Genomic DNA, 25,520 nt, shown 5'->3' with positions numbered 1-25,520 from the left:
TATAAGTATGAACATATATGAAAGATTTTGTGTAATTTATTTACCCATCATTTTAGGAAATTTTATTAATTTCTTTATTCAAATTTATCTTTTTTTTTCTAATCTGTTTCGACTATCAAATGACAGAAACTATCAAAAATACATTAATACTGTATATATCTACTTGTGGCGTAGGCAAGTTGTTATTGTTGCAAGCATTCAAAGAACTTATGTAACATTAATTCAGTGTCATGGGAATTTGGACACTTGCACTTCATAATATGTTTTAGTTTTATTCTAATAATTTCTTTGTAATTAACAGTATGAGATGTAACATAAAATTTAATAAGAAATAACTAAATACATTTGTACTGAATAAAAATATGGCTTTTGTTGTTTTGATGATTAAAATTGTATGTTCAGTGTTATTCACAATAAATATGAAATATGCAAATTAAGTATTTTGTTATTAACCATTTTATAAAATAATGACTTACAATTGATGCATACCCCTTTAAATATGTTGTTCTTCTTTTTTAATAAAGACATTAACCCCTGACATGCTGATGGTAAATGAATCTACCCATGCGCCCTGTGCAGACCAAGATCAGCTGGCACATCAATAGTATCTGGTCATAGTCTGCACTGTTCGGCTCTGCTCGCTATTGAAATTTTCCCTCTAATTGATGAATAGGTTTGTCCAAGGTTAAAAGATGGACAAGTTCATTTAATATACTTAGCATTGTAAGACGTTAGATAATATCTTTATTGCATTATAAGGCGAGATTAGCAAGTTCAATATCTCTTAAATTATGATCAGTAACTATCAATCAATACTTTTAACTAACTTAATAATTCATAATATTTTATTTCAGTTTAATTTCATTGCATTTCATTCAATGTCATTGTTCCCTTAATTGAGATAAACTGCCGATTTACTTCAAGGACAGTTTTCTTCTCAACTGAGAAAAAAAAAGTTTTTGGACTAAGTTATTATCCAACCTTGATCATAAAACTCCCATTTATTGCCTTTGAAGAGAGAGCATTATGTTGTATTCTTTCTTTAAAAAAAATAAATTAAATTGAATAAAAAAATGAACTGACACTGACCTATGAATAAATGGATGACAAAACTCCTACATTTAAAAAAAAATCATACAAAAGTTTCAATCGTAGACGTATTCTTTTTTTGGACATTTTCGTGAATAAAATGACAGATCTTTTCAACATGCAATTCGGTTACATGTTAAAAATCGTGTATTAATTGACGAAATTAGGAGCATATGGACGTAATTATTGAACATTTTGTAATAAATGATGGTTAAATCTTAATTTCTTTTTTAGAATTCAATTTATGAAGCTAAAAGGACTTCATATTTGTACATCTTGGTTTTGTAGGAGTTACAATTGAAGAGTAATTCTTAGAGGTTGACTAAAGTGAAATGTGCCCACCTAAGGATAGAAGATAAATTGGACAAATTCTACCCTTGCTCACACATTTATGTTTGACATAATCTACAATAACATGTGACAGTTAATTGTGTATCATTCTATCAGAACATATTCCAGAAAGAAGCAATCAAACAGGACAGTGTGCTTGATTCATAGCAAAAAACATCCAACAACAATGCAAGATTAATTGAAGTAGTAAATGAAATTTAATCTCTCACCAGATACAGGAGCTGATGTCTACAACAAAATAAATAGCTTTGGAAACATAATCATAAACTGTTTTGCCATAAACAGAATCACCATCAACCAATCAAACAGACAGACAGACACATAATCATGGAGAGCAACCCAAAGGATATCAAGCCAAGAATTTGTTATCAAATAGGTTTGTATAACTGTTCGTTCTTTCTGAATTTCATTAATTTCATACTTTTTTGTGTAACTCAGTTTTCCATAAAAATGTAAATTCTATCCAACTTTTAATTTAGGATCGTAAGAACTTTAAGTAAACATAGGGTAGTGTAAATATATCAAACTGAAAATTTATATCATCTTCTTTTTTTAATCTGTTATCACATTCCCTATATGAATTTGACTGTGTAATGACATTATATTAATTTCTTGTAGTACTAAATCAATCCCCACTTTCTCATAAACCCCAATTATCTGCACATCCTATGTGTATACATTAAGGGCTGAAACTTGTAACACCAATCCAAGCCAAGTTACAGAAATATCTTTTTATTTAGAAATAAATGATTTTTTATACTATCTATATTCTTAAGCTCAAAAAGTTTTTATATCCTGATGTAACTTCATGGACTTAATATTGAATATTATTCCATATTTTAACTCTTTGGACTAATAATGAATTATTAATAATTATTATACAATCTTGTAACTCAGCATGGAAAAGCAATTCCATCAACTTGATATAATACAATTAAAACCTCATGTTATTAACACCATATAACTGTAACCTCATTGACTTAATATCATACCATGATAAACTCCATGAGGCATAATATCATACAAATGAAATGCAATGAACTTAATATCATACATTAATTATTGTAAATACCATGGGACTTAGTATCATACAATTGTAATGCTTTGGACATAAAATCATACAAGTGTAATGCCATGGACTTAATATCATACATTAATTATTGTAATACCATGGGACTTAGTATCATACAATTGTAATGCCATGGACTTATACAAGTGTAATGCCATGGACTTAATATCATACAATTGTAACACCATGGACTTAATATCATACAATTGTAATACATACAATGATGAACCTACATGGACTTAATATCACATAACAGTAATTCCATGGACTAAATAACAAGTACCTTAAATTCGTAATAATGCCAATATATCAGTTTTTAAAATTAATTTTCCAGATAAGTTGAAACAACTACTACAAACAGAACCAATATAAAATGTTTCAAAATGGTATCATAATTACTTTTATAAACAAACAATTTTTATCTAATAACATTTTTCTTTACCAATTTGCCCTACCTTTTAGTGAATCAACTTGTTTTTCTTTACCAATTTGCCCCACCTAATCAACTGGTTTTTATACAGACAGTGTATAAAATCTACTGAAATAATATCAAATTACAAGAAATCCTTGGATAACCCTGATACATGATCAATTATATTTCGATACTTCAGTGTAATATTATTATCTTCAGTAAAACACTCTTTTAAAGTTGTAAATTGATCAAAATTCTGCCTGACAGCCATTCAGAAATTGCTAAACCTTCTTCTGACACTGTTAATTTCACGAAAAAACATTTTTGACGCATAACTGATCAGTTAATTCATCTTTATATAAAAGACATTATGGAATTTTCAAAAAGATATTATACTTGTAATCATTAAGCTCTTTTATGTCTTATTTCAAACGATAAACTTTGAAATAATAAACATTTACAAGTATGACAAAAAATAAAAATCAATTAGTTTTCCTTATAGGATTGCTGCTTTTGTAAACATACTTTAACAAACTGTCCAATTTAATGTAGTCTGCTTAAGTCAAAAATTTATATACAGTACTGCTTATTTTCTTAAAAGATGTCTGTAGCAAGACTTTTTGCTCCAAGGTGACGATTTGTTAAGTGGATTTTCATTGGATAGACAAAAGTTAGGATATCATTTTAAAGACTTTACCCTTAATCAATAACCTAATGGAACCAAAAGTGACCAGCTTTGCCACCAATATTGAGCCTGGCCAGTCAGTCTGCCTACACTCTAAATTGTTGGTAGCTTAATCTTAAGTATTCTAAAGCTCGAATGGACTGTTCCAAATTCAGAGCTGGGCTAATCCATTTCACAAATTTCGGCGGGTTAAAGGTGCATGCCTCCACTGATGAGCCATAATATTACAAGAAAATCAAACTTGAGAAAAATGTACTAAGACTTTAATTAAAATGCAGTGAGCAAATAATCTGAAATTTTGCACACAAGCTATTGGTCTAGACCTATATCAAATGGAATATCAATCTCGAAAAAATATTTTCAGTCCCGTCATGTCAAAAAATCTCAATGGACTCCCCTTTAATATCTTATTCTAATTATTGAATATTCTATAAAAATGTTAAGAACCATAACAACAAGAAACTGATTTATATTCTTATCTGTTAATTAACCTATCAAATGCCATAATAAAGCCTAATTTTACAAGATCCTAAAGATAAAAATTAATGATGGTGCGCTAATGTTTATTTGCCCTGGTGCATTAATATGAACATATAAGGTAGTATCAGACTTCACTTCAATTAAAGTCAACAAAATAGCATTTCATGACAACATAATTTCATAATCACCCTATATTGTACATGTACATTGAAAATATTGATGAATATTATTGACCAGCCATATAACAACACATTGTAACTACAACATCACTTAAACATAGCAAATTTTCATCAACTTTCTCACCTTTTTACCTTAATGGTCTTTAACGTTTAAAGACACAAAATTCTACTGTTTCTTCATGAATATCAGCGCTGAATCAAAGTACATTGAATTATGCACGCAAAAAAAAAAATTAGTAGTTACAAGAAGTGCAAAGTCTGTTATAAAATGCAACTTTATTAGGAATACTTCAAAAGTTTGTGATGAAACTAACTAATTGGTTCCCGGTTTCAAATCAAAAGTGAATCAAATATCAATAGCAATTTTCGTCTGGGATATATTAATTCTTTATAAAAACTATAAATGCTAGCAGGAAATTGGAAATGCAGTTTTGATGAAAAAGTCTGTCTACTTTTTTGGTTTTGCAAGTGCGAGTTTTTCACTTTTCATGAGAAAAAACAACATATTTTCATTAGATATTGAACTAATGTCCGCTAAAACATCGCAAAAGTACAAGCTGGGCTAATGTAGCATCATTTTTTAAAATAAAATACGAAAAAGTAATAGTTAGCTGTGAATTAATGAACTTTTAAATAACGTATCAAAGAGAAAAAATCTGTGTTACATCACATTTTGTTGATAATATCTGGATAAGTGAATGTATTTTATTTAACTTTTGAACATCAAAACCTCTAAGACAGAGTTTGTATCCTGGACAATCTATAGTGCTGGTGTCACTGCAGGAAATGTTGGCTCAAACAATGTTATGAACACAAATTCAAAAGCTCTTCCAAAATTCACTCAAACACGGACTTCTGGAATTGTACTTATTTATAATAAATATACAAAACAGGAAAAATTGACTTGATTATGAATGTCCGATATGGGATTTAACTTCAAAATGTGCAAACAATGTGATTTCTGACACAAAAATTATGATTTTACGACAAACAACTTCACAATGCTGAGGTACAGACATGACATTGCTTCCCCGTTAGATAATGAAACAAAGAAAATAATACTGAATCCAGGTAAACTCTTTTGATCTTTTATTTGAAAACTTTTACTATAATTTTTTTTTTATTCATCTAATTTATTCTTTATTAATCTAATTTATTTTTTATTTATTAAATTACATATGGTAAACAATGAAAGTTTTAGATACAGACACTGCTCAGGAAAACCTGAATTTCTCCAATGAAACTATTTCAATTTTCATTCAAAGGCTGGAAGATTCTATTCTAACTCTTATCAAACAAATATTGTAGATGTCACAAAAGGCAGGTATAAAAATTAAAATTTGTTCAATGAACACAGTATATACACAAGTCTACTTCCTGTTATGGCAAGAAAGGTTCTAGTTAAAAAAAATAGGCTCCTAAGAACGGTACACTGTAATAGGAAGTAAGACATGCTAGCAATCACATGACATGGTACACAATGAATTGTATAGACTCGCAAGACAGGGTACAAGTGATTTTGTTTATAAACTGTGATGAAAGTGTTACACTCGAACATCCGTATTCAAAGTCTACCAATACTGAACAATAGAACATAATAAAACAACGCTTTTTTAATTAATCAAAATAACAATGCATAAAAATACTGAATGACAAACAATTTTTTGCCATACATATTATTGTTTTTTCCTCTTAAAGTAATAAAACAATCCCCCAACCTCCTTCCTAAAAATTTATCTATAATCTCTAAACAAAAGTATCATACAGTTAAACTAATTATGTCAAAATCTCTGACCCAAAGCAATAATGATAATGCAAAAAATCATGACATGCTAGTTATATTCTTATCATTCCAGGTATCTTCTAAATACATCTACATGTATTGACCATGTCTTAGAATTTAAGGTTTGGGTATACCCACCGCTGAAATCCCCTAAAAAATGTTAATTGTTGAAAGCATATTGGCCGTAAACAAATATACATGTATATGATCAAATATCATTCAAAAATTAGTTTATATATTTTTGGGTATTAAAGTAGACGGAAATTTCATTGGGTACCTAATCTTAAAATTTCAGGGATCTCCATTGAGGTCCAAAAGTGTAAAAGCATATCATTTCAGTTTCTTAAATAAATCAATAAAATAATCAACTTGAGGGCTCTTAAAATGGAAAGACATGAAAAAGATTATAATGAAATATACTCAAAAATACTGAAAAAGGACACAAAATAATTGAAAAATTAAAATAAAACTAGTGATGGTAATGGATACTGATACTATTAGTAAAACATATGTTTAAAATGTTTCAATATATTTAAAGTATTTGAAATCTATATAAGAAATGTGCTTGTTTCTAAATGTTCGAAAAAATTTCCTTATTTCTTACTTCATCAAAATTTTACATATTAAAATTAGTCTTTTGAACATCAATTAACATATATATTACATTATACATGCAACAAATATCAAATTTTTAAAGGCCGGTTAACAGACACATTATACATGCAGCAATGTCAATTACTTCTTTAGTGGCGCAAAAAAAATTTGCTTAATCATAATAATGTCATGGTATAACTAGCGAGATACCCGATATATTTCCCAAATAACAAACAAAAAACTTGTTATAATCCTGACAGCATTCAACGACTTAAATTGTATCATGATTTTTATCACATGCGGCCATTTTGAATTTCCATTCAAATCTCCCCAATGGCCACTTCAGAAAGACAATGGATCAACCAATCAGACGAGTCATTAGGAATTTAAATATTTTGGCAAATGATACAATGTAGTTTAGGTAGATATTCAATAATTAAACATCTTATCCATTCAGTCATCTTTAAATGCCAAATTTACCTGCCTGTAAGTAGACAATTTTAAATTTCGGTACCGGTACTATTTTTTTGCTTTTTGAGTAATTTTCACCTTTATTGCCTGGCAATACTTTTTCACCCCTATGAGGTTTAACCCCCAACATATATTTGATAATGGATTCATTTTGTAACATTTTCAAACAAAATGCTTGATACATCCTTATGCAGACCACATGATAAACCCTTATCTTGCTACGAACCAAAATTGATAAGCGCCTGCCACAAAGATAGAGCCAGGCCAAACTGCACAATGCACATCTGTGTAGTCTGACCAGGCACGATACTGTTGGCTGGCCAATTTCAAATATTTATCTTGATAGCCTGTTAGTCTATTACAGAAACATCAAAGCACAAAAATTTTGTTTCTGACAAAAACATTATGCTATAAGCTTTAAATCTCGAAACAGAAAAATCTAGACACCAGATTTTTTGCATATAACATAAAATATGATTTTTATTAGTCTGTTAGGAATGTTCTATCCAATCATAACCCTGATTTTTTTCTAGCCCTTTCAATTTAAAAAATTGGACCATTCCTCTTTTACAAAGTACCAAAGCATTAATCATTAATTTATTCATTTTCTGACTGTTACTTTGACATGACATATCAAATATATAGCTCAATTTTTTTTCATTCATAGTTTTAAATTAAACCTGTACCGTCTTATACTGGTTCCGCATTTCAAACTTTGTCAGATTTCGCACCTGGGTATATAAATATCACTCTATTATAAATGATAATGTCTTTAATTAGTTTATACAATATTGTTTTAAAGAAAATAGTAGCTATATATCTTTTTATTCAAACATATTTAACACCGTCTGTTTCAGCGTAAAGAGGAAATTAAACTACGTTGAAACAAAATTCATGTAATTAAAACTGGAGGGGAAAAAAATGCTTCCGAAAAATGGAAAATGATTTTGTTTTCATTATTATTTATATACACAAAATAAATAGTGAGCAGTACTTAAAGGTGGGAATTTAGTTACAATAAAAGACTTTTCTTTCAAATAGGATTTGGAAAATACAAGCATAATGTCGGAGGAAATTTCTTCTGTAGGGGCTTTTGTGTCCCCTATAGAACAAGCGGGTAAGAAAATATTGCATTGATTGTTCTTAGTTACCGGTATATGGTTAAACACCTTAAAATTATGTTGCTGAGATACTTTTGCTTAATTATTCAGCAACAGCATCATCAACAACAACAACATTTTGACATGAAATATCAATATTTGTGATAAAATAATGTTGAATATTAAAATTTAAACCAGGACAACAAATTTACATGTTTTGAAATATGAAGCTGAATCTAAATTGTTTGTAAAGAATGTTCATATCCAAAGCATATAAACCAGTCTACTTCATGTAATCACAAGAAGATACAAGTTAAAATATATAGGCTCTCAAAAAGGATACAGTGATGGAAAGTAACATGTGCTTGTACTCTCAAGACAGCGTACATATCTAATTCTATAGGCTCGCAAGACAGGGTACAGTGATTTTGTTTATATACTGTAATATCCCCTTAATTAACCCATTCCTAATGAACTCCACTTGCATTAAATTTTGTTTATTCTATAAGAAGTTTGAGGAATTTTCATATGAAAAGAGTAAATTTTCAAAAGTCAATAGTATAGAGTCTTGTCAGAAAGCACAGCTGTGCAGTCTGGTCTAAAGGCTATATCTGATGTCTTGACCACTCAAATGGGTTAAGGGAAAGTCAGTGGTTCAACATTGACAATCAGTTTTAATGCAATTCATTAACTGTTACATATTACGGGTTAACAAAGCAATGGCATAAGAAATTTTAAATGCATCAAGACTTAATCATAAAAAACTTTCATTCATTACTAACTTTAGTTGGAGACAATAAAGTATTTGAAATTAATCATTAAATTCGGCATATTTTCATTCGTAAAACTTTAATTCCTGTTGGATTTAATTAATCTATCTTTCGACTCAATTAAATGAAACTTATCTAAAACCGATCTAACTCTTTGTAACTATTTTGCTATTCGATAAAATTTTGATAATACTATTTTCCTTAATCTAAGAGAATTTAATCAGATAATAAAATTATGTTTCATTATAAATAATAACTGAACGATTTTTATTACTATCTCAATTCATTAAGAAATAAATCATTGCCGCGAATTAAAACTGAATAATTTTGCTGGGTAATTAAAAATCTTATTATCGTAAATTACAATCAGATATCACCGATGATAAGAACTAAAGAAAATGACCTAGGCATATTTTGGCGAGACCTAGGCCATGACAAATTTCATTGTTCGGTATTTTATTAATCATATTTTATATCTGGTAATTCATAGCTAATCCGTATCAATTCATCAAAGTTATACTCCACTTTAACATTTGAAAACCTGGTGCATATAAAAATTGATCAAACGCTAAATTGTCTTTTTTTTAATCATGTTATAGTATGCTCATATCATATAACCCAACATGAATATCTTGTCAAGCTTTGAAAGTGTGTAAAGCTAAAATTATAGCTACCTGTAGTTTACAAAATTGTTGTTTGCTAACATACATTAAGGAGCCCACACCTTTCTGAACATTTTCTATAAGGAACCCACATCTTTCTGTTTTAACACTTGACCTGCTTGAGCTGAAAGTGACAAAGCCTTTGCCACCAGTAAAGTATAGGGTGAACCTTCTTAATTTCATATACAATGTAAAAGACTTTTCCATCTTCCATTTATTTGAACTGATATCTGGCAGGGGCTTTCAAGATAAAAATTTAAAGTTAAGTCGGCTAAAAGTATAGGATCTAGTGCAACAGCTGAGAAATGCCGTCTGGCCTGGATCTATACTGGTGGAAATTGCTTATCACTTTCAGTTTCAGTTGGTTAACGATTAAATAAAGATTAAAACTACTTCTGAACAGATACAAACTCGAAACCAGACATTTCATTTACCATAATATTATCCATTAACCATTCTATTTAACAGAGAAAGCATTTTTTCTTACATTAACCTTTAGCCTGTCAGCAACTGATCCTACCTATGCAACCAGTGCAGTCCAAGATCAGATGACCTTCTGATCATGGTCTGCACTGGTTGCTATTCAGTCAGTGCATTTTTTAAAAAAATTTCCCTAAAAATGATGAATGGTTATGTCCAGAATGATCGACGGACAAGTCCATTGTAAATATTTCGGCTGGTAAGGGTTAAAACTTCGCCATATGAAAACAAACAAATTTTAATTCAAGCCCGCTGAGGTCATCAGAATACATTATCAAACTGCATCAGTTACAACTACACACATCAGACGGATACATAATACCACTACTTCTTAATATTCTTTTATTTCCGATCACCGATATGTTGATCTGTGATTATATAACCAATATTGGTAATTCAATAAAATATCATGCATTTTAATGTCCATTCGAGACCATTATGAAATTTAATTATTCTATTTTGAACATATTAGTCTCTTAAAATAGCTGTTTCAAATTTAATACTCTGTTTCTTAACATATTTTCTTACACCAAAAAGAATATGAACTTAGGTTATTGTTAAATAATACATGGATTAATAGCTAACATTAATTTTCAGAAAAAAACTTTTATCAAAACTAATACTAATGCAGTTTGCAAGAATAAATTCTACTTCTGAATCCATTATATTTCATAGCCCCTATTGAAACAGTCCAATATTTCTATCTTTCTTCTCCCCAATATCAAGACATTTTTTTCATTATATCTTAGCAATTCTAAATGTATCGACACTGTTAACGTCTCAAATACACACTCATTTACGGAACATCTCAAACATTCGAATAAATAAAACGTAAAGATCTCAGTGCATTAGCAAAAGTGTCATTTTGTCCGATTATCAATGCATTCACCTGCTTATTCAATGTTTATTTAGATAATTCCCCCCCTCTTTAATGTCTCTGAAAACAAACACCAGTTCCCTCGCGTACTCGCCTAATTCCCCTGTCAATATGCCCACTTCTTATAGAAAACAAAGAAACTAATGACAGTTATGGATCTGATAAAAATAAATGAGTTGTCATTGATAAAAACGTAAAGAATACGAGGTGAGTCCATTCACCGATACTTCCATCATTTTTCTTACGCATTTCGATACAAAAATAGGTTAAGCTATTTGTTCAAGTGGACTCTTGTCAGTTGGGTGTCTCTTGGTACAATGATTGCTACCGATGAAAAAAAAAGCAAACAAAAAAACAACAACATAAAATTTGAATAAAATTATTGGAATGCTTAAAGTCTTAAGTGGTTATAATTGTTTGCCTTTTCAAATATTAAGTCAATAATTATATAAAAATATAAATTTTGATTCAATATGGCTACTAATGAGGAAATTTTTAACCCAGGACCAAAACAGGATGGTAAGAAAATTTAACTTTTATTTATAAATCAACCTAAATGAGATTTTATTATCATAAATCTTCAAATGATTTTAATACAAGGAACACAGGAAGCTATATAGAATTTTTCTTAAAAACACTGTGAGGGAGCTATATGGAATTTTTCTAATTATTGGTCTTAAAATATAAGGGAGTTATATTGAATTTCTCTAATTATTTGTCTTAAAAAAACAGGGAGTTATGTGGAATTTTTCTAATTATTTGTCTTAAAAACACAAGAGTTTTATAGAATTTTGCAAATTATTTGTCTTAAAAACACGGGGAGTTATACAGAATTTTTCTAATTATTTGTCTTAAAAATACAGGGAATTATAGTGAAATTTTCTAATTATTTGTCTTAAAAACACAAGGGTCCATAATATGGAATTTTTCTAATTATTCAAATAAGTACATAAAAATATCATATTATAGTTTATGTCGTTGCAATAAAGGCCATATGTACTTGTGTTTAATGTATAAACAGTTTTGTATTAACAATGTTATATAAAACACTTGTATTTAAACACTTGCAATCAATTTGCAACAAAATGTGCACCTATGATTACCAGTTTAAGCTTTTGTATAATTAATCCTTAATTCAAATTAATCCACTTTCAAATAAGATTTGGCAATAATTTTTTCAATGTACTTAATACCACTTCAGTATTACGTATTGTAATTCTTTGTTTAGTGTTTATAAGAGAAATAATATAATGTAACATTTCATAAAGATGTAGTAACCACCACAGGTTTCAGTACAATAGAACGATTTCAGTTTTTTGAAAAATTTTACAATGGCTTATCAATCAGGTAATATTACATCAAAGCTTGTGTGAAATCAGACAAAAATTTTCTACACTGTCTGTCAATTTAAGTTCATTTCCAAACAACAGATTTGGGCATAAGGTGCGACTTAGTTTGCAAACCTATGCCTTTGGTAAGGTTTTTGTAACAGATTTTTTACGAAATTTTCAAAATCATCAAATTTTGGACATACAAAAATTTTAACAGTTTTGGCACTGGGACCTAAATCTTAAATGGATTAGGACAGATTTGTGACCGTCAATTGAGGGTGGTAATTGAAAGTTTTGTTAATCGGCTTACATAAAAAGAGTAGAGTATGAAATAGTTCCAGAATTAGTGTTCTACATTTGTAAAACGCATTCCCAGTATGGCGGATCTAACCTAATTCTGTTTAGTTTTTGTTATTTAAAAGATAAATTTCACTACAAGATATCATGGTTTTGATGACTAAAGTGCAAGGAAAATCATTGATGTTCTGTGCAAAATTCATAGACATGTCATAAAAAATTATGATACTAAATGTGACATAGCACTTATTTTGAAATAAATTTGATTATACAAAAATTGGATTCTCATAATTTTCAAAAAACTGACAAAAAAAATAAAATATAAGTCATAAGAATGGAAAATGAACAGCTTTTCGTAGCATCATAATTTTATTGACTTACTTAATATAGAGAGGATATATAAATAAAACAAAGGATCTATTTGCTTGGGATAACAATATAAAGATATCAAAATGCGCACTGTTGCAATTCTAAACCAAGGAATGGTGAAAGAGTCAAACACTCTAAAAGTGAATCGATGTGCACAAGGTAAGGCAAAGAAATAATTTAGCTAATTTTTCTTTGAACATTTTTTTTCATTTTTTGAAAATTAGAGAAAAACAGAATATAAAGAATAACAATTATTACATGTATGTTACTTCCACTGATGTTTGTTCTTAAAAACTTTTTTTTTCTTATCAAAAATCAAAAAATGCACATGTAAATATTTTTTCGCAAATGGGAACTATCAAATATCTATTCAAGCATTTAAAATTACACATCAGACAATATAATTATTGTCGTAATGTTTAGGAATTTGTTGCTATCAAAAAATACAAAATTTACCAATTTCATCGCGCAAAATAAAAAAAACACGCACCAAAATACAAATAAACATTTCTTTTATATATACACAGATTATGAAAATAAAGGACATATTACATCCATTATTACACAAACATAGTTATTTGTAATACAGCAGGGTCACAATAAATTTAGCGTAACTCAACTATTAAATGGCACAAAAGTAACTTGACTATTAAACGGCACACAAGTGCGACTTGTACGAAGTTAATCAGATGTCACATTGTCCACCTTCCGCTATTATGGCAAATCAAACTCCTAGTCAAAATATTATTACTAAATCAAGAGTCAATTTAACAAAATGAAAATATTTAATGTGGCAGATAATTCATATCCAAGTTAATATGTCAATATTTTAATAAACCTATATTTTCTTCATATTTTGTATCAAAAATCAATATTGACATAAGGCTGTAAAAACTCTTTTATAAAGGAAGTTTTTGGGTCCTATTTCGACTGAACAGAATGTGTCTTCATTTAACACTAAAATGAACATTAATCATCATCATCATCGCCACCTATCATCATCATCATAATCATCATCATCTATTAATCATCATCATCATCATCATCTAATGATTATCATCATAGCCATCACATACATAATCATGACAATGATTATCAATTGCATATGCCACTGACCCTTACTAAACAAAACCAGACTGACTTCTAAATTATATTCTTCATTCATTTCAGGAAACTATTTTATTATGGATACAGAGCAGGTTATTTCTAACCCATACCAAGATCTCCAGTCAGAGGCATTAGACAGTGCCAAGAAATCTTCCCTTACAGAACGTCTGACGGCTGTACGCAATAATGTATGCGAACACAATTTACGTACAGCAACTAATCACCTTGAAAAACAGCGTACACACTCTATGAGAAACTTACATATGGACACAAGTAATCTGCGTTATCAAGTTAAAATCATGGATATAGACAGAAGAAAGAATGACTTAGCATTACAAAAACGAATTAATCCTAAAAAGGACTTTTCTTATGACAATCGTCAAATATCAACAAGTGCCAAAAGATTGGGAATCACTTCTGAGGAGTCATTTTACCTTGATAGAAAACTACAGTATCCGTTGAGAGGAAATATACTGAAAGATCACAATGCAAAACCTTTAATTAAAAAAGCAAGAAAGACAATGGCTGATTACTCTATAAGAAAGAAAAATGAACAAAATGAATCTGAAAGAGCGCAAACAGCAATAACATTAGAGAGAGCCACTACTGCACACACTGTTTCGACCACAATGGAAATCCTTTCTCCCGAACCTTCATCTAAAGATCAAAGAAAAATGAGATATGGATCGAAATCTGCCCCGCCTCCTAAACTATCTGTCTCTGATCCTCAACGTTCACATTCACGCCTCAGTGCCATTGACGAGACAGATGCCAAGCTCCCTAACATACGTACTCCTAGTGTGAGCAATGTGACTCCGCGTCAACCTAAGTCACATGTTAAGTTTAACGTAACTAGATCTCAGCCTTTCAGACAATCAACTCCGGAGAAACTGTATCGATCTAAAACATGGATGCCACGTGTTACACGCTCGTACAGTGAAGGATGGGACAGTGACGATGATGACGACTATCTTTACTCTGAAAAAGTAGACTTAAGAGCTTTATTCTTTGGAAATAAATCGCAAAGTGGAGATGCTAAAAGTGCTATAAGTGGAATCTCTACAGCTCACACCTCCACCACAAGAATGAGTGGTGAAATTCCGATCCAATTTCGAGCTCCACAAGCTAAACCAAAAGTCACAGAGGAAATGTTACTTAAAGAACAAAAGCAAATAAAAGACAAAATTGATTCATTCTTAGGAACAATGAAGAAAGATGAACAAGCAGATAAGAAAAAGGAAGAAAAAGAAGAGCCAAAGGAAACGGAAGAAGATAAAGCGAAAAAGGAAACACTCTCAAAAGCGGCTATTCTTTTGAGTGTATTTTCCAAACCACTTGATCGCTCTAAGACATGGGGTTTTGCTCCGCCAAGACAAGAAAAGAAAGTAGAAAAAGTTGAGAAAGTTACAAAGGTCGAAATAGAAAAGCCTATAGAAGAAGATGATGCAACCCCGAAAAATCCAAAGGATTTTTGGAAACTTATCAAAACTAATATTCAAAATGGGAATGTTAAAAAACGGAAGTATACTGCCAATGATCTATTACTTCAGCAACTGACGGGAATTCTCGTACACGCTGATCAGAAAACAAACATTCCAATAAACGCTGCAAGTAGAGCACTACGTCACACGCCAACATTTAAAATGCGTAGAGTTGTTGAAGAATTAATGAGACAACGAACACGTTATGAACAGCAAGAAATAGACAAATTGCAACAGCAGGAAAATAATCTCGATGGTGGCGTGCCATTTACGGAAGAATCTGGAGTACAACACTACCCAACACGGGCTTGGGGTACCCAAGCTCAAGAAATGGAGCAACCATCTTGAATAACGTTAACACTTTTAGTAATTTTTTTAAACAGTGATTCAAATTAGAAATTTAAATAATCAGACCAGTGAAATGTTTGATTATTTTCATGTTTCGAGAGAAAACATTTTAATGTGCTTAAAATTGTTGTTGGACATACTTAAAAAGAATGCAGCTTGAAGTTCAAAACTGAAAACATATGAATTAGGATTGTATTCCAAGTGTTGTAAAGGGAATAGACAACAAGCATTATGTGGTACAAATGTTAAACTGGATTCCTATTAACATAAACTTCATGTGACTGCGTGCTTGTCATGTGACTATCAATAGTTTATTTGATTACTTTATAATATTTTAAATATTTACAACACATATTGTGAAATAAATTCTTGCAACTTCTATTAATTACTTTAAAGTTTGCACCTGCAAACTTAAACCATTACTGGTGACCTATGAAGAAATATCGTCAAGACCATTATGAGGTTTCAAACCTACAACCATGGTTTGAGAGCCACATATATAAATCACCAGGACAACTCTTTTCTTTAACTAACACAGCATGTAATATTTCAATGAAAAACATGATTTTTTATTAATTTCAATTGATATGCTCTTGTTCCTTTAGCTTTCAATATCTGAAACAATCACAAAAAATGTTTTTATTGAAAAGCAATATATTGCAATATGCTGTACAGAAATCTATTTATTGAACACAAAAATCATCAGTTATAGATATTTATTTAACAGAAAGTTTTTAATTGAAAATTTAAACAATGTGTTGCAAATCTGATATATCACAATCTATTTTTAGACACAAAAATCATTAGTTCATAGATGCTTATTGAACAAAGACTGAATAAAGAATCAGTATCATCTAATGAGATCTCAATGTTTACTGAGACATCACAAGATATGCTCCACACGCTCCATGACTCTTTTCAGATCTATGCTATTTATAGATATTCCATTCTTACAGAAAATTATCTGAATAACGCAAATAGACATTCTTGGTTATTTTAAGAAACTGGTGACTGTTTATTGCAAAACATTTCAAACTTGATGAAAAATCAAACTGTCTGACTTTTTCACACTCTCTGGGAGATTGTAAGACTGTAAAAGAAGAGATCTGATTTCTTGCTCGCACTAGATCACAACGAGATGGAATGTTAATTACAACTGTTTCTTTTTTAATCTTTATATCCCTGAAAGTTTTATCATAAAAATTGTCCAGCTTTGAATTTGGAACTGTCTCATGATATTGTATGAGATGTGATAACTTAAAATGATAAAATATATCCTGCACGACCAAATTTACCCATACTACCAACCTAGGCCAAGATCAGAACATTGGTGCAATCTGATCATGGTCTGCACTGTTAGCTATTCAATTGGTAGAAATGAACAAAGTTAACACTAAACCAAAATTATGATAAAAATGCCTCCCTCATATTTTATAAATCAGAAAAATCTTTGTATATTCTTATGACTGATATACTCCTAATGACTGATATATCACTTAATACAATGTATATTACAGGCAGATAGAGGCTGCTGTCAGTGGAACAGTTATTACCCATTTTGTTGACAGCAAAATGGTTAAAAAGAGCATTTGACAAAATATCTTTATAATAACAAGTATGTGCAATACAGAAATAAGATTTATTGTGCACTAGAAAATATGGTTTTTATGCTATGCAAATTTTATCTGTATTTCTGTATTTTTTTGGATGAAAAAGAGATTTAATTCAATTGTGTTTTTGTTCTCATGACATCCTAATACAAGGAATTGTGTGGACTTTCTGAAAATTTCAGTGATTGTATGCCATCAATGATTGCCAATGAAAGGTAATGCCCATATACAGTCTCAAAATAAATCAGATCCAGAATTTCTTCAGTTACCCTTTATAAATAAGATCTCCCTTGTAAGACACACTCCTTAGTTTGAAATCAAATTAAGATGACCAAAAATGTGTCTTATAACTGGGTAAATATGATTCTAAGTCACTTAAATGGACTTTCCCTGCATTGAATTTGGAACAGTTAAAACTAAAAGGGATTTCAGAACCAGCACACTGTCTCTACCAGCTTTGAGTAGATATTTTATTTCTACAAGGATGTAAGGAATCAGAAAATTGTTCACTATCTGACAAATCATGGTTCATTGTAACCTTAACCTGCTTGTGGCAATTGATTTTACCTATGTAACCTGTGCAGACCATGATCAGCATCTGTTTTTAGTTGGGTTTAAAGTTACATGGTAAATTTACTTCTTTACTGGTGAAGGAAGAGCTCATGTGCCACTCTTCCATGAATTATTTCAGGCGTAAGCAGGCACCAATAGTAGATCAACGAAGGAACCCAAATTAAGTTTAATTTACTGAAGAGATTGGTTTATACAAATTTATTTTAGTTCGATTGTGTTGGAAGCTATAAGCTTATTGAAACACTCTCGAATCCGTTCCTGGAACCAACCAGTACTAAGCAATGAATGTAAAGTTTCTTGCTCAAGGAAACAACGGCTTGCCCCTGACAGGGTTTGAACCCACGCGGTAAGCAATCCTTAGATAACTAGTCCGACGCGTTAACCACTCGGCCACGCCGCCACTCAAGAGATTCAATTTCACAGCAGTAATGTCAGAGTAATTTGAAATCAGTGACCTTAACCAGGAGGATAAAGATTTCTGACTGTAGTTAAAAAAATTTGGTTCAAAATTAGAAAAACATTTGGCAAGCTGACCAGTCTATATCCATGGTGGAAAATCATCTTTTTCCTTTCTGCTCATATGATGGAAGTCTAAACCAACTCTAATCAGTTTCATAGACCTTAGTATCCAGTACTGGTATCTTTTTTATGTGCCAACAAATCCTCCAACCAATAAGCTCAAACCTTTGAGCCAATGGTTGATTAGTAAACACATTTACCACAAAGTTAAAACTAACCTTTTGTTAATGGTGAACATTAAATTGTATATGGTAAACAACTTTGATGTGTAATTTTTGTTTTTGATCCCTTGGCGAACACTACATTTTATTAAAATTTAAATCTAGATTATGAAAAGTAAGAACTGCATGCAGAATTTTTGTTTTGGAGAAAACTGAACCCACAGTTAACTTTGTCACCTACTAGGCTACTAATAGGTAAAAGAGATTTAAAAGTACTTGTTTTCAAGGCTGTAAGTTGATACTGTTCAAAAGTTTAAATGTTAATTCTGTTTCAATAGGATTATGATTTAAACTACAATGACACTATGACAGAAGTCTCTATAATGATATTATGTCTGAGCTCTTTTACCTTAACTTCTAATCACAAAATTGTCAGACTATTCAAATCAGGCATGTAGCTGCTGATACATGAGTATAGTATAGTATATACCCCTGTATCCAGGATATTTAGCAAAAAAATAAAATTAAATTCAAACATTTAAGCTTACTTAATTACACGACGCTCACATGAAATGGTACATAAAGGAGATTTAAGGAGAAGAATTTCAAGACTCATCTTTCATTCTCATCCTTTTCCATTATGTAAAAATATTTTTTTGTTGATAACAAGTATGTACATTATAACATTCTACATGTATTGGGTAAAAATATGTTAAAACCAAAAGAGCCGTGCCTCGACAAAACCAACATAATGCGTTTGCGACCAGCATGGATCCAGACCAGCCTGCGCATCCATGCAGTCTGATCAGGATCCAGGCGGTTCACTTACAAACCCTTTTACAAGATGAGAAACTGATATGGAAACAGCATGGATCCTGATCAGACTGTGCGGATGTGCAGGCTGGTCTGGGTCCATGCTGGTCGCAAAATTATTATGTTGGTTTTGTCATGAGGCGCCTCAAAATGTTTATATATTTGTAACTGATTCTATATAGTAATATTGCTGCAATTAATATCCTTAGGTATATATAATTCACACATAAATTTCATGTTACAAAACATAGGTCTATATCAATGATACTAAGTCTTTACCATAGTTTTTTTTTTTAATGAAACTGTTCCATATAGTAGTGGGGTAATACAGTTACACTGTTTTCTATTGTCTACTGTACACAATATTTTTCTTATATAATTAGTAAGATTAGGGTTTTTTTTGTATTATAAATAATCCTTGCAATGGAAATCAAAGAAATATACAAAGAAAAAATTGAAATCAGTTTTGTGCAATTCTTAGCCAGATTTAAGTGAAAAGCGTTGCAACGCTTTTTATTCTAGGGTCGTTTTACACAACAGAAATATCAAATAGTTATTCTGGGAAAACGCCTGGAGAACAACCTGAAAATTTTCACACAGGGTATTGGTCCAAGCCTTCTTCAATTGGTACACAAATCTTGGGAAAATATTTCCAGTCCTACCATGTCAAATAATTTAAAGCAATAAATCAAAGGTGATAAAAAAAAATTGTTCATAATTAAAGGCTAAGGTACGGAATAAAGAATCATTATTGTAGGGACAAGCTGTAATAATTACAAGCAAATTCTTTGAAACAAAAATGCAAACTACAAGTTTTTTTCTTTGGGATTTTTTCAAACGAATTTTAACACATTTTTTTTGGTCATATCTCTGCAGTTAATCCATCTTACCAGCTTCCTGAATAACTTGCCTGTAATCACCAATTTCTCCACAAGTGACAGGCAACCAACCCCAAATAATTTTCTGAATAAGGGGTGACACAAATCACTACAAGACACTAAGTCCTGGCTCAACTGTCATGGAGAAATGTCGGTCTGCCCGAGGATCAAACCAGCCACCTATGTACATGTATTATAATTCTGATGCTCTTGAGATTGAACTAAGCAGGAAGACTGCAAGCTACAAGCTTATTTCTAATATAGTTCCAACATATTTTTTTTTGTTATTTTTTATATATTTTTTTTCATTGGCAGACCTTTAATTAAATTATGCACTACCTATCACAAGTGCTAAGGCCTAAATAAATTCCAATGACCTGTAAAAGTTGAAAATGTAGGCCAAGTTCCTTTTTCATAATAAAACAATGCCAAAAATCTAGCTGTAATATTGGATAATCTCTATTTAATGGGATTATATCACCTTTGATCCTTCAGGTCACTTGATTGACACTGGTACACCTCTCTATACAGTTGATAATGGTGAATTCTTATAATTTGAGGTGTATATAAATATAAAATGTATGTTAACCCAAAATCCATGGAGGAGTATTGCACAGCTCATGCAAGCACTCAAAAGTACTGCACAACCCATGCCAGCACTCAAGAGATTTGTACTGCATGACCCATGCCAGCACTCAAGAGATTTGTACTGCATGACCCATGCCAGCACTCAAGAGATTTGTACTGCATGACCCATGCCAGCACTCAAGAGATTTGTACTGCATGACCCATGCCAGCACTCAAGAGATTTGTACTGCATGACCCATGCCAGCACTCAAGAGATTTGTACTGCATGACCCATGCCAGCACTCAAGAGATTTGTACTGCATGACCCATGCCAGTACTCAAGAGATTTGTACTGCACAACCCATGCCAGCACTCAGAGCTTTAAAGTTATAGAATACTAAGATAAGAATACTTCACCTGGTTTCCAGCATTGGTGTTTATGTGGTTGACTGTGGGCACCATACCATATTCTTTGTCTACAGCCATCGTATGCTATAGAAAATTCATCATCACCTATACCATACCCTTCCTGAAATATCAAATCATTTATGGTAAATAATTAACCATTTATGCCAGTTTATATCATAGCATATTATAGAATATCACAATTTTTTTTAACTATTTATAAAATGGATAAAAGTAAGGGGCAAATTATAGTGAAATTTAACTGCAAATTTCAGATTTTTTTTTTTAATACACAAACCATTCTAGGTATGGATGAATTAATCTATGAGGAACCAGTTTTTTTCACTTGGGGCGACATGTATATGTATGAATAGTTACATTTTCCAAAATTTGCAAATACTTGCCACATTCAGAATGGTCTGAATAAAAATACAGTGACTATTGGTCCACTATGACCTACTTACATGATTAAGAAAGCTGCTATCTTTGGTCGCCCAGCCAATCTGCATAACTCCTGCTGTAACTATAGTAACCTCATAATACCACACCCCAGAATCCACTTGGAATGTACATCGCACACTTTCAAATGATGAGGCGTCACATCTCGCCTTTATAAGAAATGTATAAGATCTATCTATATGTAATAATCATACACAGTAGGCATTCTTTATTCATATTTTTAACAATTATAATGTATAATTGTGAAATGAAAAAAATCCTTGGCCTAATAATAACATATTGTTTGCTTTCCACTTCTGACCTACATCCACAAAATTCTGTTAGTCTAAATATTTTAACAGACTTAAAGACATAATAAACCCAACACCCTACACATTTTAAGTCACATGGTTCTTGTAACTCCCCTGCTTCACTGGTTGAGGAAGGCTTAAAGTGCCACTCTCTAGCATTATTTCAGGCAAGAGCGCACAATTAAGTACAACCACTGACGTTTTGCATGCAGGCTGGAAATCTTCCTCACATAAAAGGATTCAAAGTCCTTGGAGGGATTCTAACCCACAGCTGAGATGGGCAAGAGGTTCAATAGTTGCAAAAATGGGACAGGGACAGATCTTTTTAAGAAATTCAGCAGATTAATGGTTAGAGATTTGAAAGTCATATAGGAACATGAATATTACTCACCTCAAGGCCATCAGGTGAAATCTTCAAATATTCACTGACATCATTACAATTTAACATCACGTTGATTTTACTCAGATCTTCACTTTCATAAGAATATGCTCTGCCCTACAAGATCACAAAATTGAGTTTAAAAAGAAATGAAAAAGATTTTACCTCTGATTGAAAGGCAAACTGAATAATAAAATGTTTTAATAATGCATAACAGCATTTAGTACATGTTAAATGCTACTCGTGTGGAAATAAAAAATGTATTGAACGTGAAATAATTTGTCATATATGTAAACAAAGTGGCATTTAATCTTCCGTACAAAACACTTAATCACTTTAAAGTTACCTCTGGTTGAAAAGTAAAACATGGTTCAGGTATATAGCCTATAAGTAATATAAACACCAAAAATAAATGCTTTTAAGGAAATATGAATTATAGTATCATTTGTACACAATGAGCCTTAAATGCATCTTAAGTCAGTCACCAATTTACAAACTTCAAGTTGTTTTGAATGGCAGGAATATTCTTACCTCTGAAGTAACTGAAATAGACAAGAAAATATTTTAAGAGAAGTCAAATCATGTTCCCTGTAAACAAAAACTTCATTTTAAAGAAGTTTAACTGAATAATAAAAAGCCTACAACTATTATATATTTGGGGTTTTGCATGGTCTCCCATACAGGATCTTTCATGAGTTTTGTTTTTAAAGTGTTTTGTTGTTTTTTTTTAATTTTATTTATTCACGTTATTCTTCAGCTTTACATATCTTGATTAACAAGGTCTAAAATGGTTGCCTATTTTGTCAAGGGAGATAATGACATATTCAGGAACTATTTATATGTTCAATGACAAATCAGATTATAGAATCTTGATTGGAAAAATTAGTCCAAGATAGATCAAACTGCTTGTCCATGCAGAGTTCCACTAATGATAATCATGATTCATAATTGCTCAACCTGTGAGCAAAAGTACCAAAATTCAGCAAAACCCCTCACCAACTTTTTAGTAATTTTATTGACAGCTTAACCTTTCACTGGTAAGCAAATTACCTAACTATTCATTGGTCAAGTTGACAAGTCACTAATATTGTCAAAAACATTTGCTTCAAAGTTTTAATATGCTTGGTTTTTTAAGTCAAACTAACACTGTTAAATAATCTTTTAAGGACATGAATAGTGACATGTCCGGGGTCCATACTCTCAGTGCCTGAAAGGGTGGATGGACCCTCATTAAGCATAGAATACATACATGTATGTTAAGGTCATAGTGTGACTTCCAAACAAGACTGTACATGCCCCTTCATGCATTTTTCAAGTACCAGTAGACACCCTAGTAGAACCGCCCACCTTCTGAAAGCTAGTGCAATAGCTTCCACACATGTAAAAATTCAATTACTCTGACAAATACAAACTCACAAAATCCGAAAGACATTACTTTATGTTTAACAAAAGTATAACAATCAGATTAAATAACTTCAAAATAGTATGATTTGCAGCTACCAATACTGTCTAAAAGATCAAATCAAAATTCACTAAAAATAGTGGCAGCATTGCAGAAGTGTTAACACATTGGTCTATTATTCTAAGAATTGCTAGCCGGATGGATTCAAACCCTGTCAGTGGCAAGCCATTGTTTCTGTCAGGAAGAAACTACATTCATTGATAAGTACTGGTTAGTTCCAGGAACAGATTCGATAGAGTTTCAATAACCTTATAGCTTCCTCCACAATGGAACTAAAATAAATTTGTATAAACTAAAACATCAAATCAAAATTAAGACTTACAAAGGTTATCTAGACACCAGCGAGCACAGAAGCCAACTTCTCTCTTCAGATGGTCAGAATCGTGCCATAATGTCTCTAGTGTTTGTAAAGGATTGGGTTTTAATGACAATAAGGTTTTCATCACGGTTACTTTATTTTCACCTGCAAAAATAGATATATATATGTATCAGTTTTATTGTTGAACGGTAAATGTCATATTGACCAAGGCAATAGCCAAGGTCAATATGATTTTCAGCCGATGAATATTGAACCAATTTTAATGGCTAACTTGTCAATAATCCTTTTATTATATGAATAGGTTAAGATAAAAACAATCACAACAAGCAAATTTGTTGAATTTATATCCCCCGCCGAGTACTGGTTATTAATAACACAACAACTGAAGACATAAGGCTTTATTTATATATCAATCATGGCATAAACAGTAATTTTCTTTTAACTTGATAAATATTCAGGGCAATAACAGAGCCATAACTTTGTGTTAAATAGTAAAATCTGGAAATGCCAATGAGATGTATGCATACTACATAACTAATCAAGGGCCATAAATCTGAGTTATAAGTATCTGACTGGAACAAGGCAACTTTGTGCACATCTCCTCTTAGTATCCCATAAAGTTTCATTGAATTCCAGCCAGTAATAGCAGAGAAGTAGCGAGGAAACAAATATTTTTCTATATGAATACTGCATAACTAATCAAGGGCCATAACTCTGAGGTAAAGTGTCTGACCCAAACAAGCCGACGATATGCGCATCTCCTCTTGGTATTGAAGGTTCCCATAAAGTTTCATTGAATTCCAGCCAGTAGTTGCAGAGAAGTAGTGCGGAAACGATTTTTACTCTATATGCATACTACATAACTAATCAAGGGCCATAACTCTGAGTTAAAATGTCTGACCGGGACAAGCGGACGATATGCGAATCTCATCTTGAGATTGATGATTCCCATAAAGTTTCCTTGAATTCCAGCCAGTAGTTGAAGAGAACTACTCTGGAAACCATTTTTACTCTATATGCTTACTACATAACTAATCAAGGGCCATAACTCTGAGTTAAAGGGTCAGACCGAACAAGCTGACGAAATGCGCATCTCCTCTTGATATTGATGATTCCCATTAAGTTTTGTTGAATTCCAGCCAATAGTTGC

At 31.4% G+C, this 25,520-nt stretch overlaps 2 protein-coding genes across 4 annotated transcripts in view; one reads left to right on the top strand and one right to left on the bottom strand.

Annotated features, from left to right (window-relative positions):
* The window catches only part of LOC132751380 (RING finger and SPRY domain-containing protein 1-like), a 42,621-nt gene that overhangs the window by 11,915 nt on the left and 5,186 nt on the right, over positions 1-25,520 (bottom strand). The window contains exons 7-11 of the mRNA XM_060741545.1: positions 24,374-24,514; positions 23,121-23,131; positions 22,602-22,706; positions 21,926-22,069; positions 21,474-21,585 (exon numbers count right to left, since the gene is read on the bottom strand). Coding sequence (XP_060597528.1) covers positions 21,474-21,585; positions 21,926-22,069; positions 22,602-22,706; positions 23,121-23,131; positions 24,374-24,514 — 513 coding nt within the window. The remainder of the gene's footprint in view (positions 1-21,473; positions 21,586-21,925; positions 22,070-22,601; positions 22,707-23,120; positions 23,132-24,373; positions 24,515-25,520) is intronic.
* On the top strand, positions 1,234-15,960 carry LOC132751338 (uncharacterized). Of its 3 annotated transcripts, none has more exons than XM_060741518.1 (2): positions 1,234-1,816; positions 14,170-15,960. In XM_060741518.1, exons 1-2 carry the CDS (start codon positions 1,768-1,770, stop codon positions 15,933-15,935), a joined length of 1,815 nt encoding a protein of 604 aa, XP_060597501.1. In that variant the 5' UTR covers positions 1,234-1,767; the 3' UTR covers positions 15,936-15,960. The 3 variants fall into 3 exon arrangements, with proteins under 3 accessions (XP_060597501.1, XP_060597492.1, XP_060597485.1); XM_060741509.1 differs by lacking the exon at positions 1,234-1,816 and adding an exon at positions 8,006-8,230; XM_060741502.1 differs by lacking the exon at positions 1,234-1,816 and adding an exon at positions 12,302-13,158.

Source organism: Ruditapes philippinarum, unplaced genomic scaffold, assembly GCF_026571515.1.
Source record: "Ruditapes philippinarum isolate M1 unplaced genomic scaffold, ASM2657151v2 ctg247_1_1_1_1, whole genome shotgun sequence".
Classification (NCBI taxonomy): Eukaryota; Metazoa; Mollusca; class Bivalvia; order Venerida; family Veneridae; genus Ruditapes; species Ruditapes philippinarum.
Note: the sequence above shows the minus strand (reverse complement) of the source record. Positions and strands in the feature narration are given on the sequence as shown.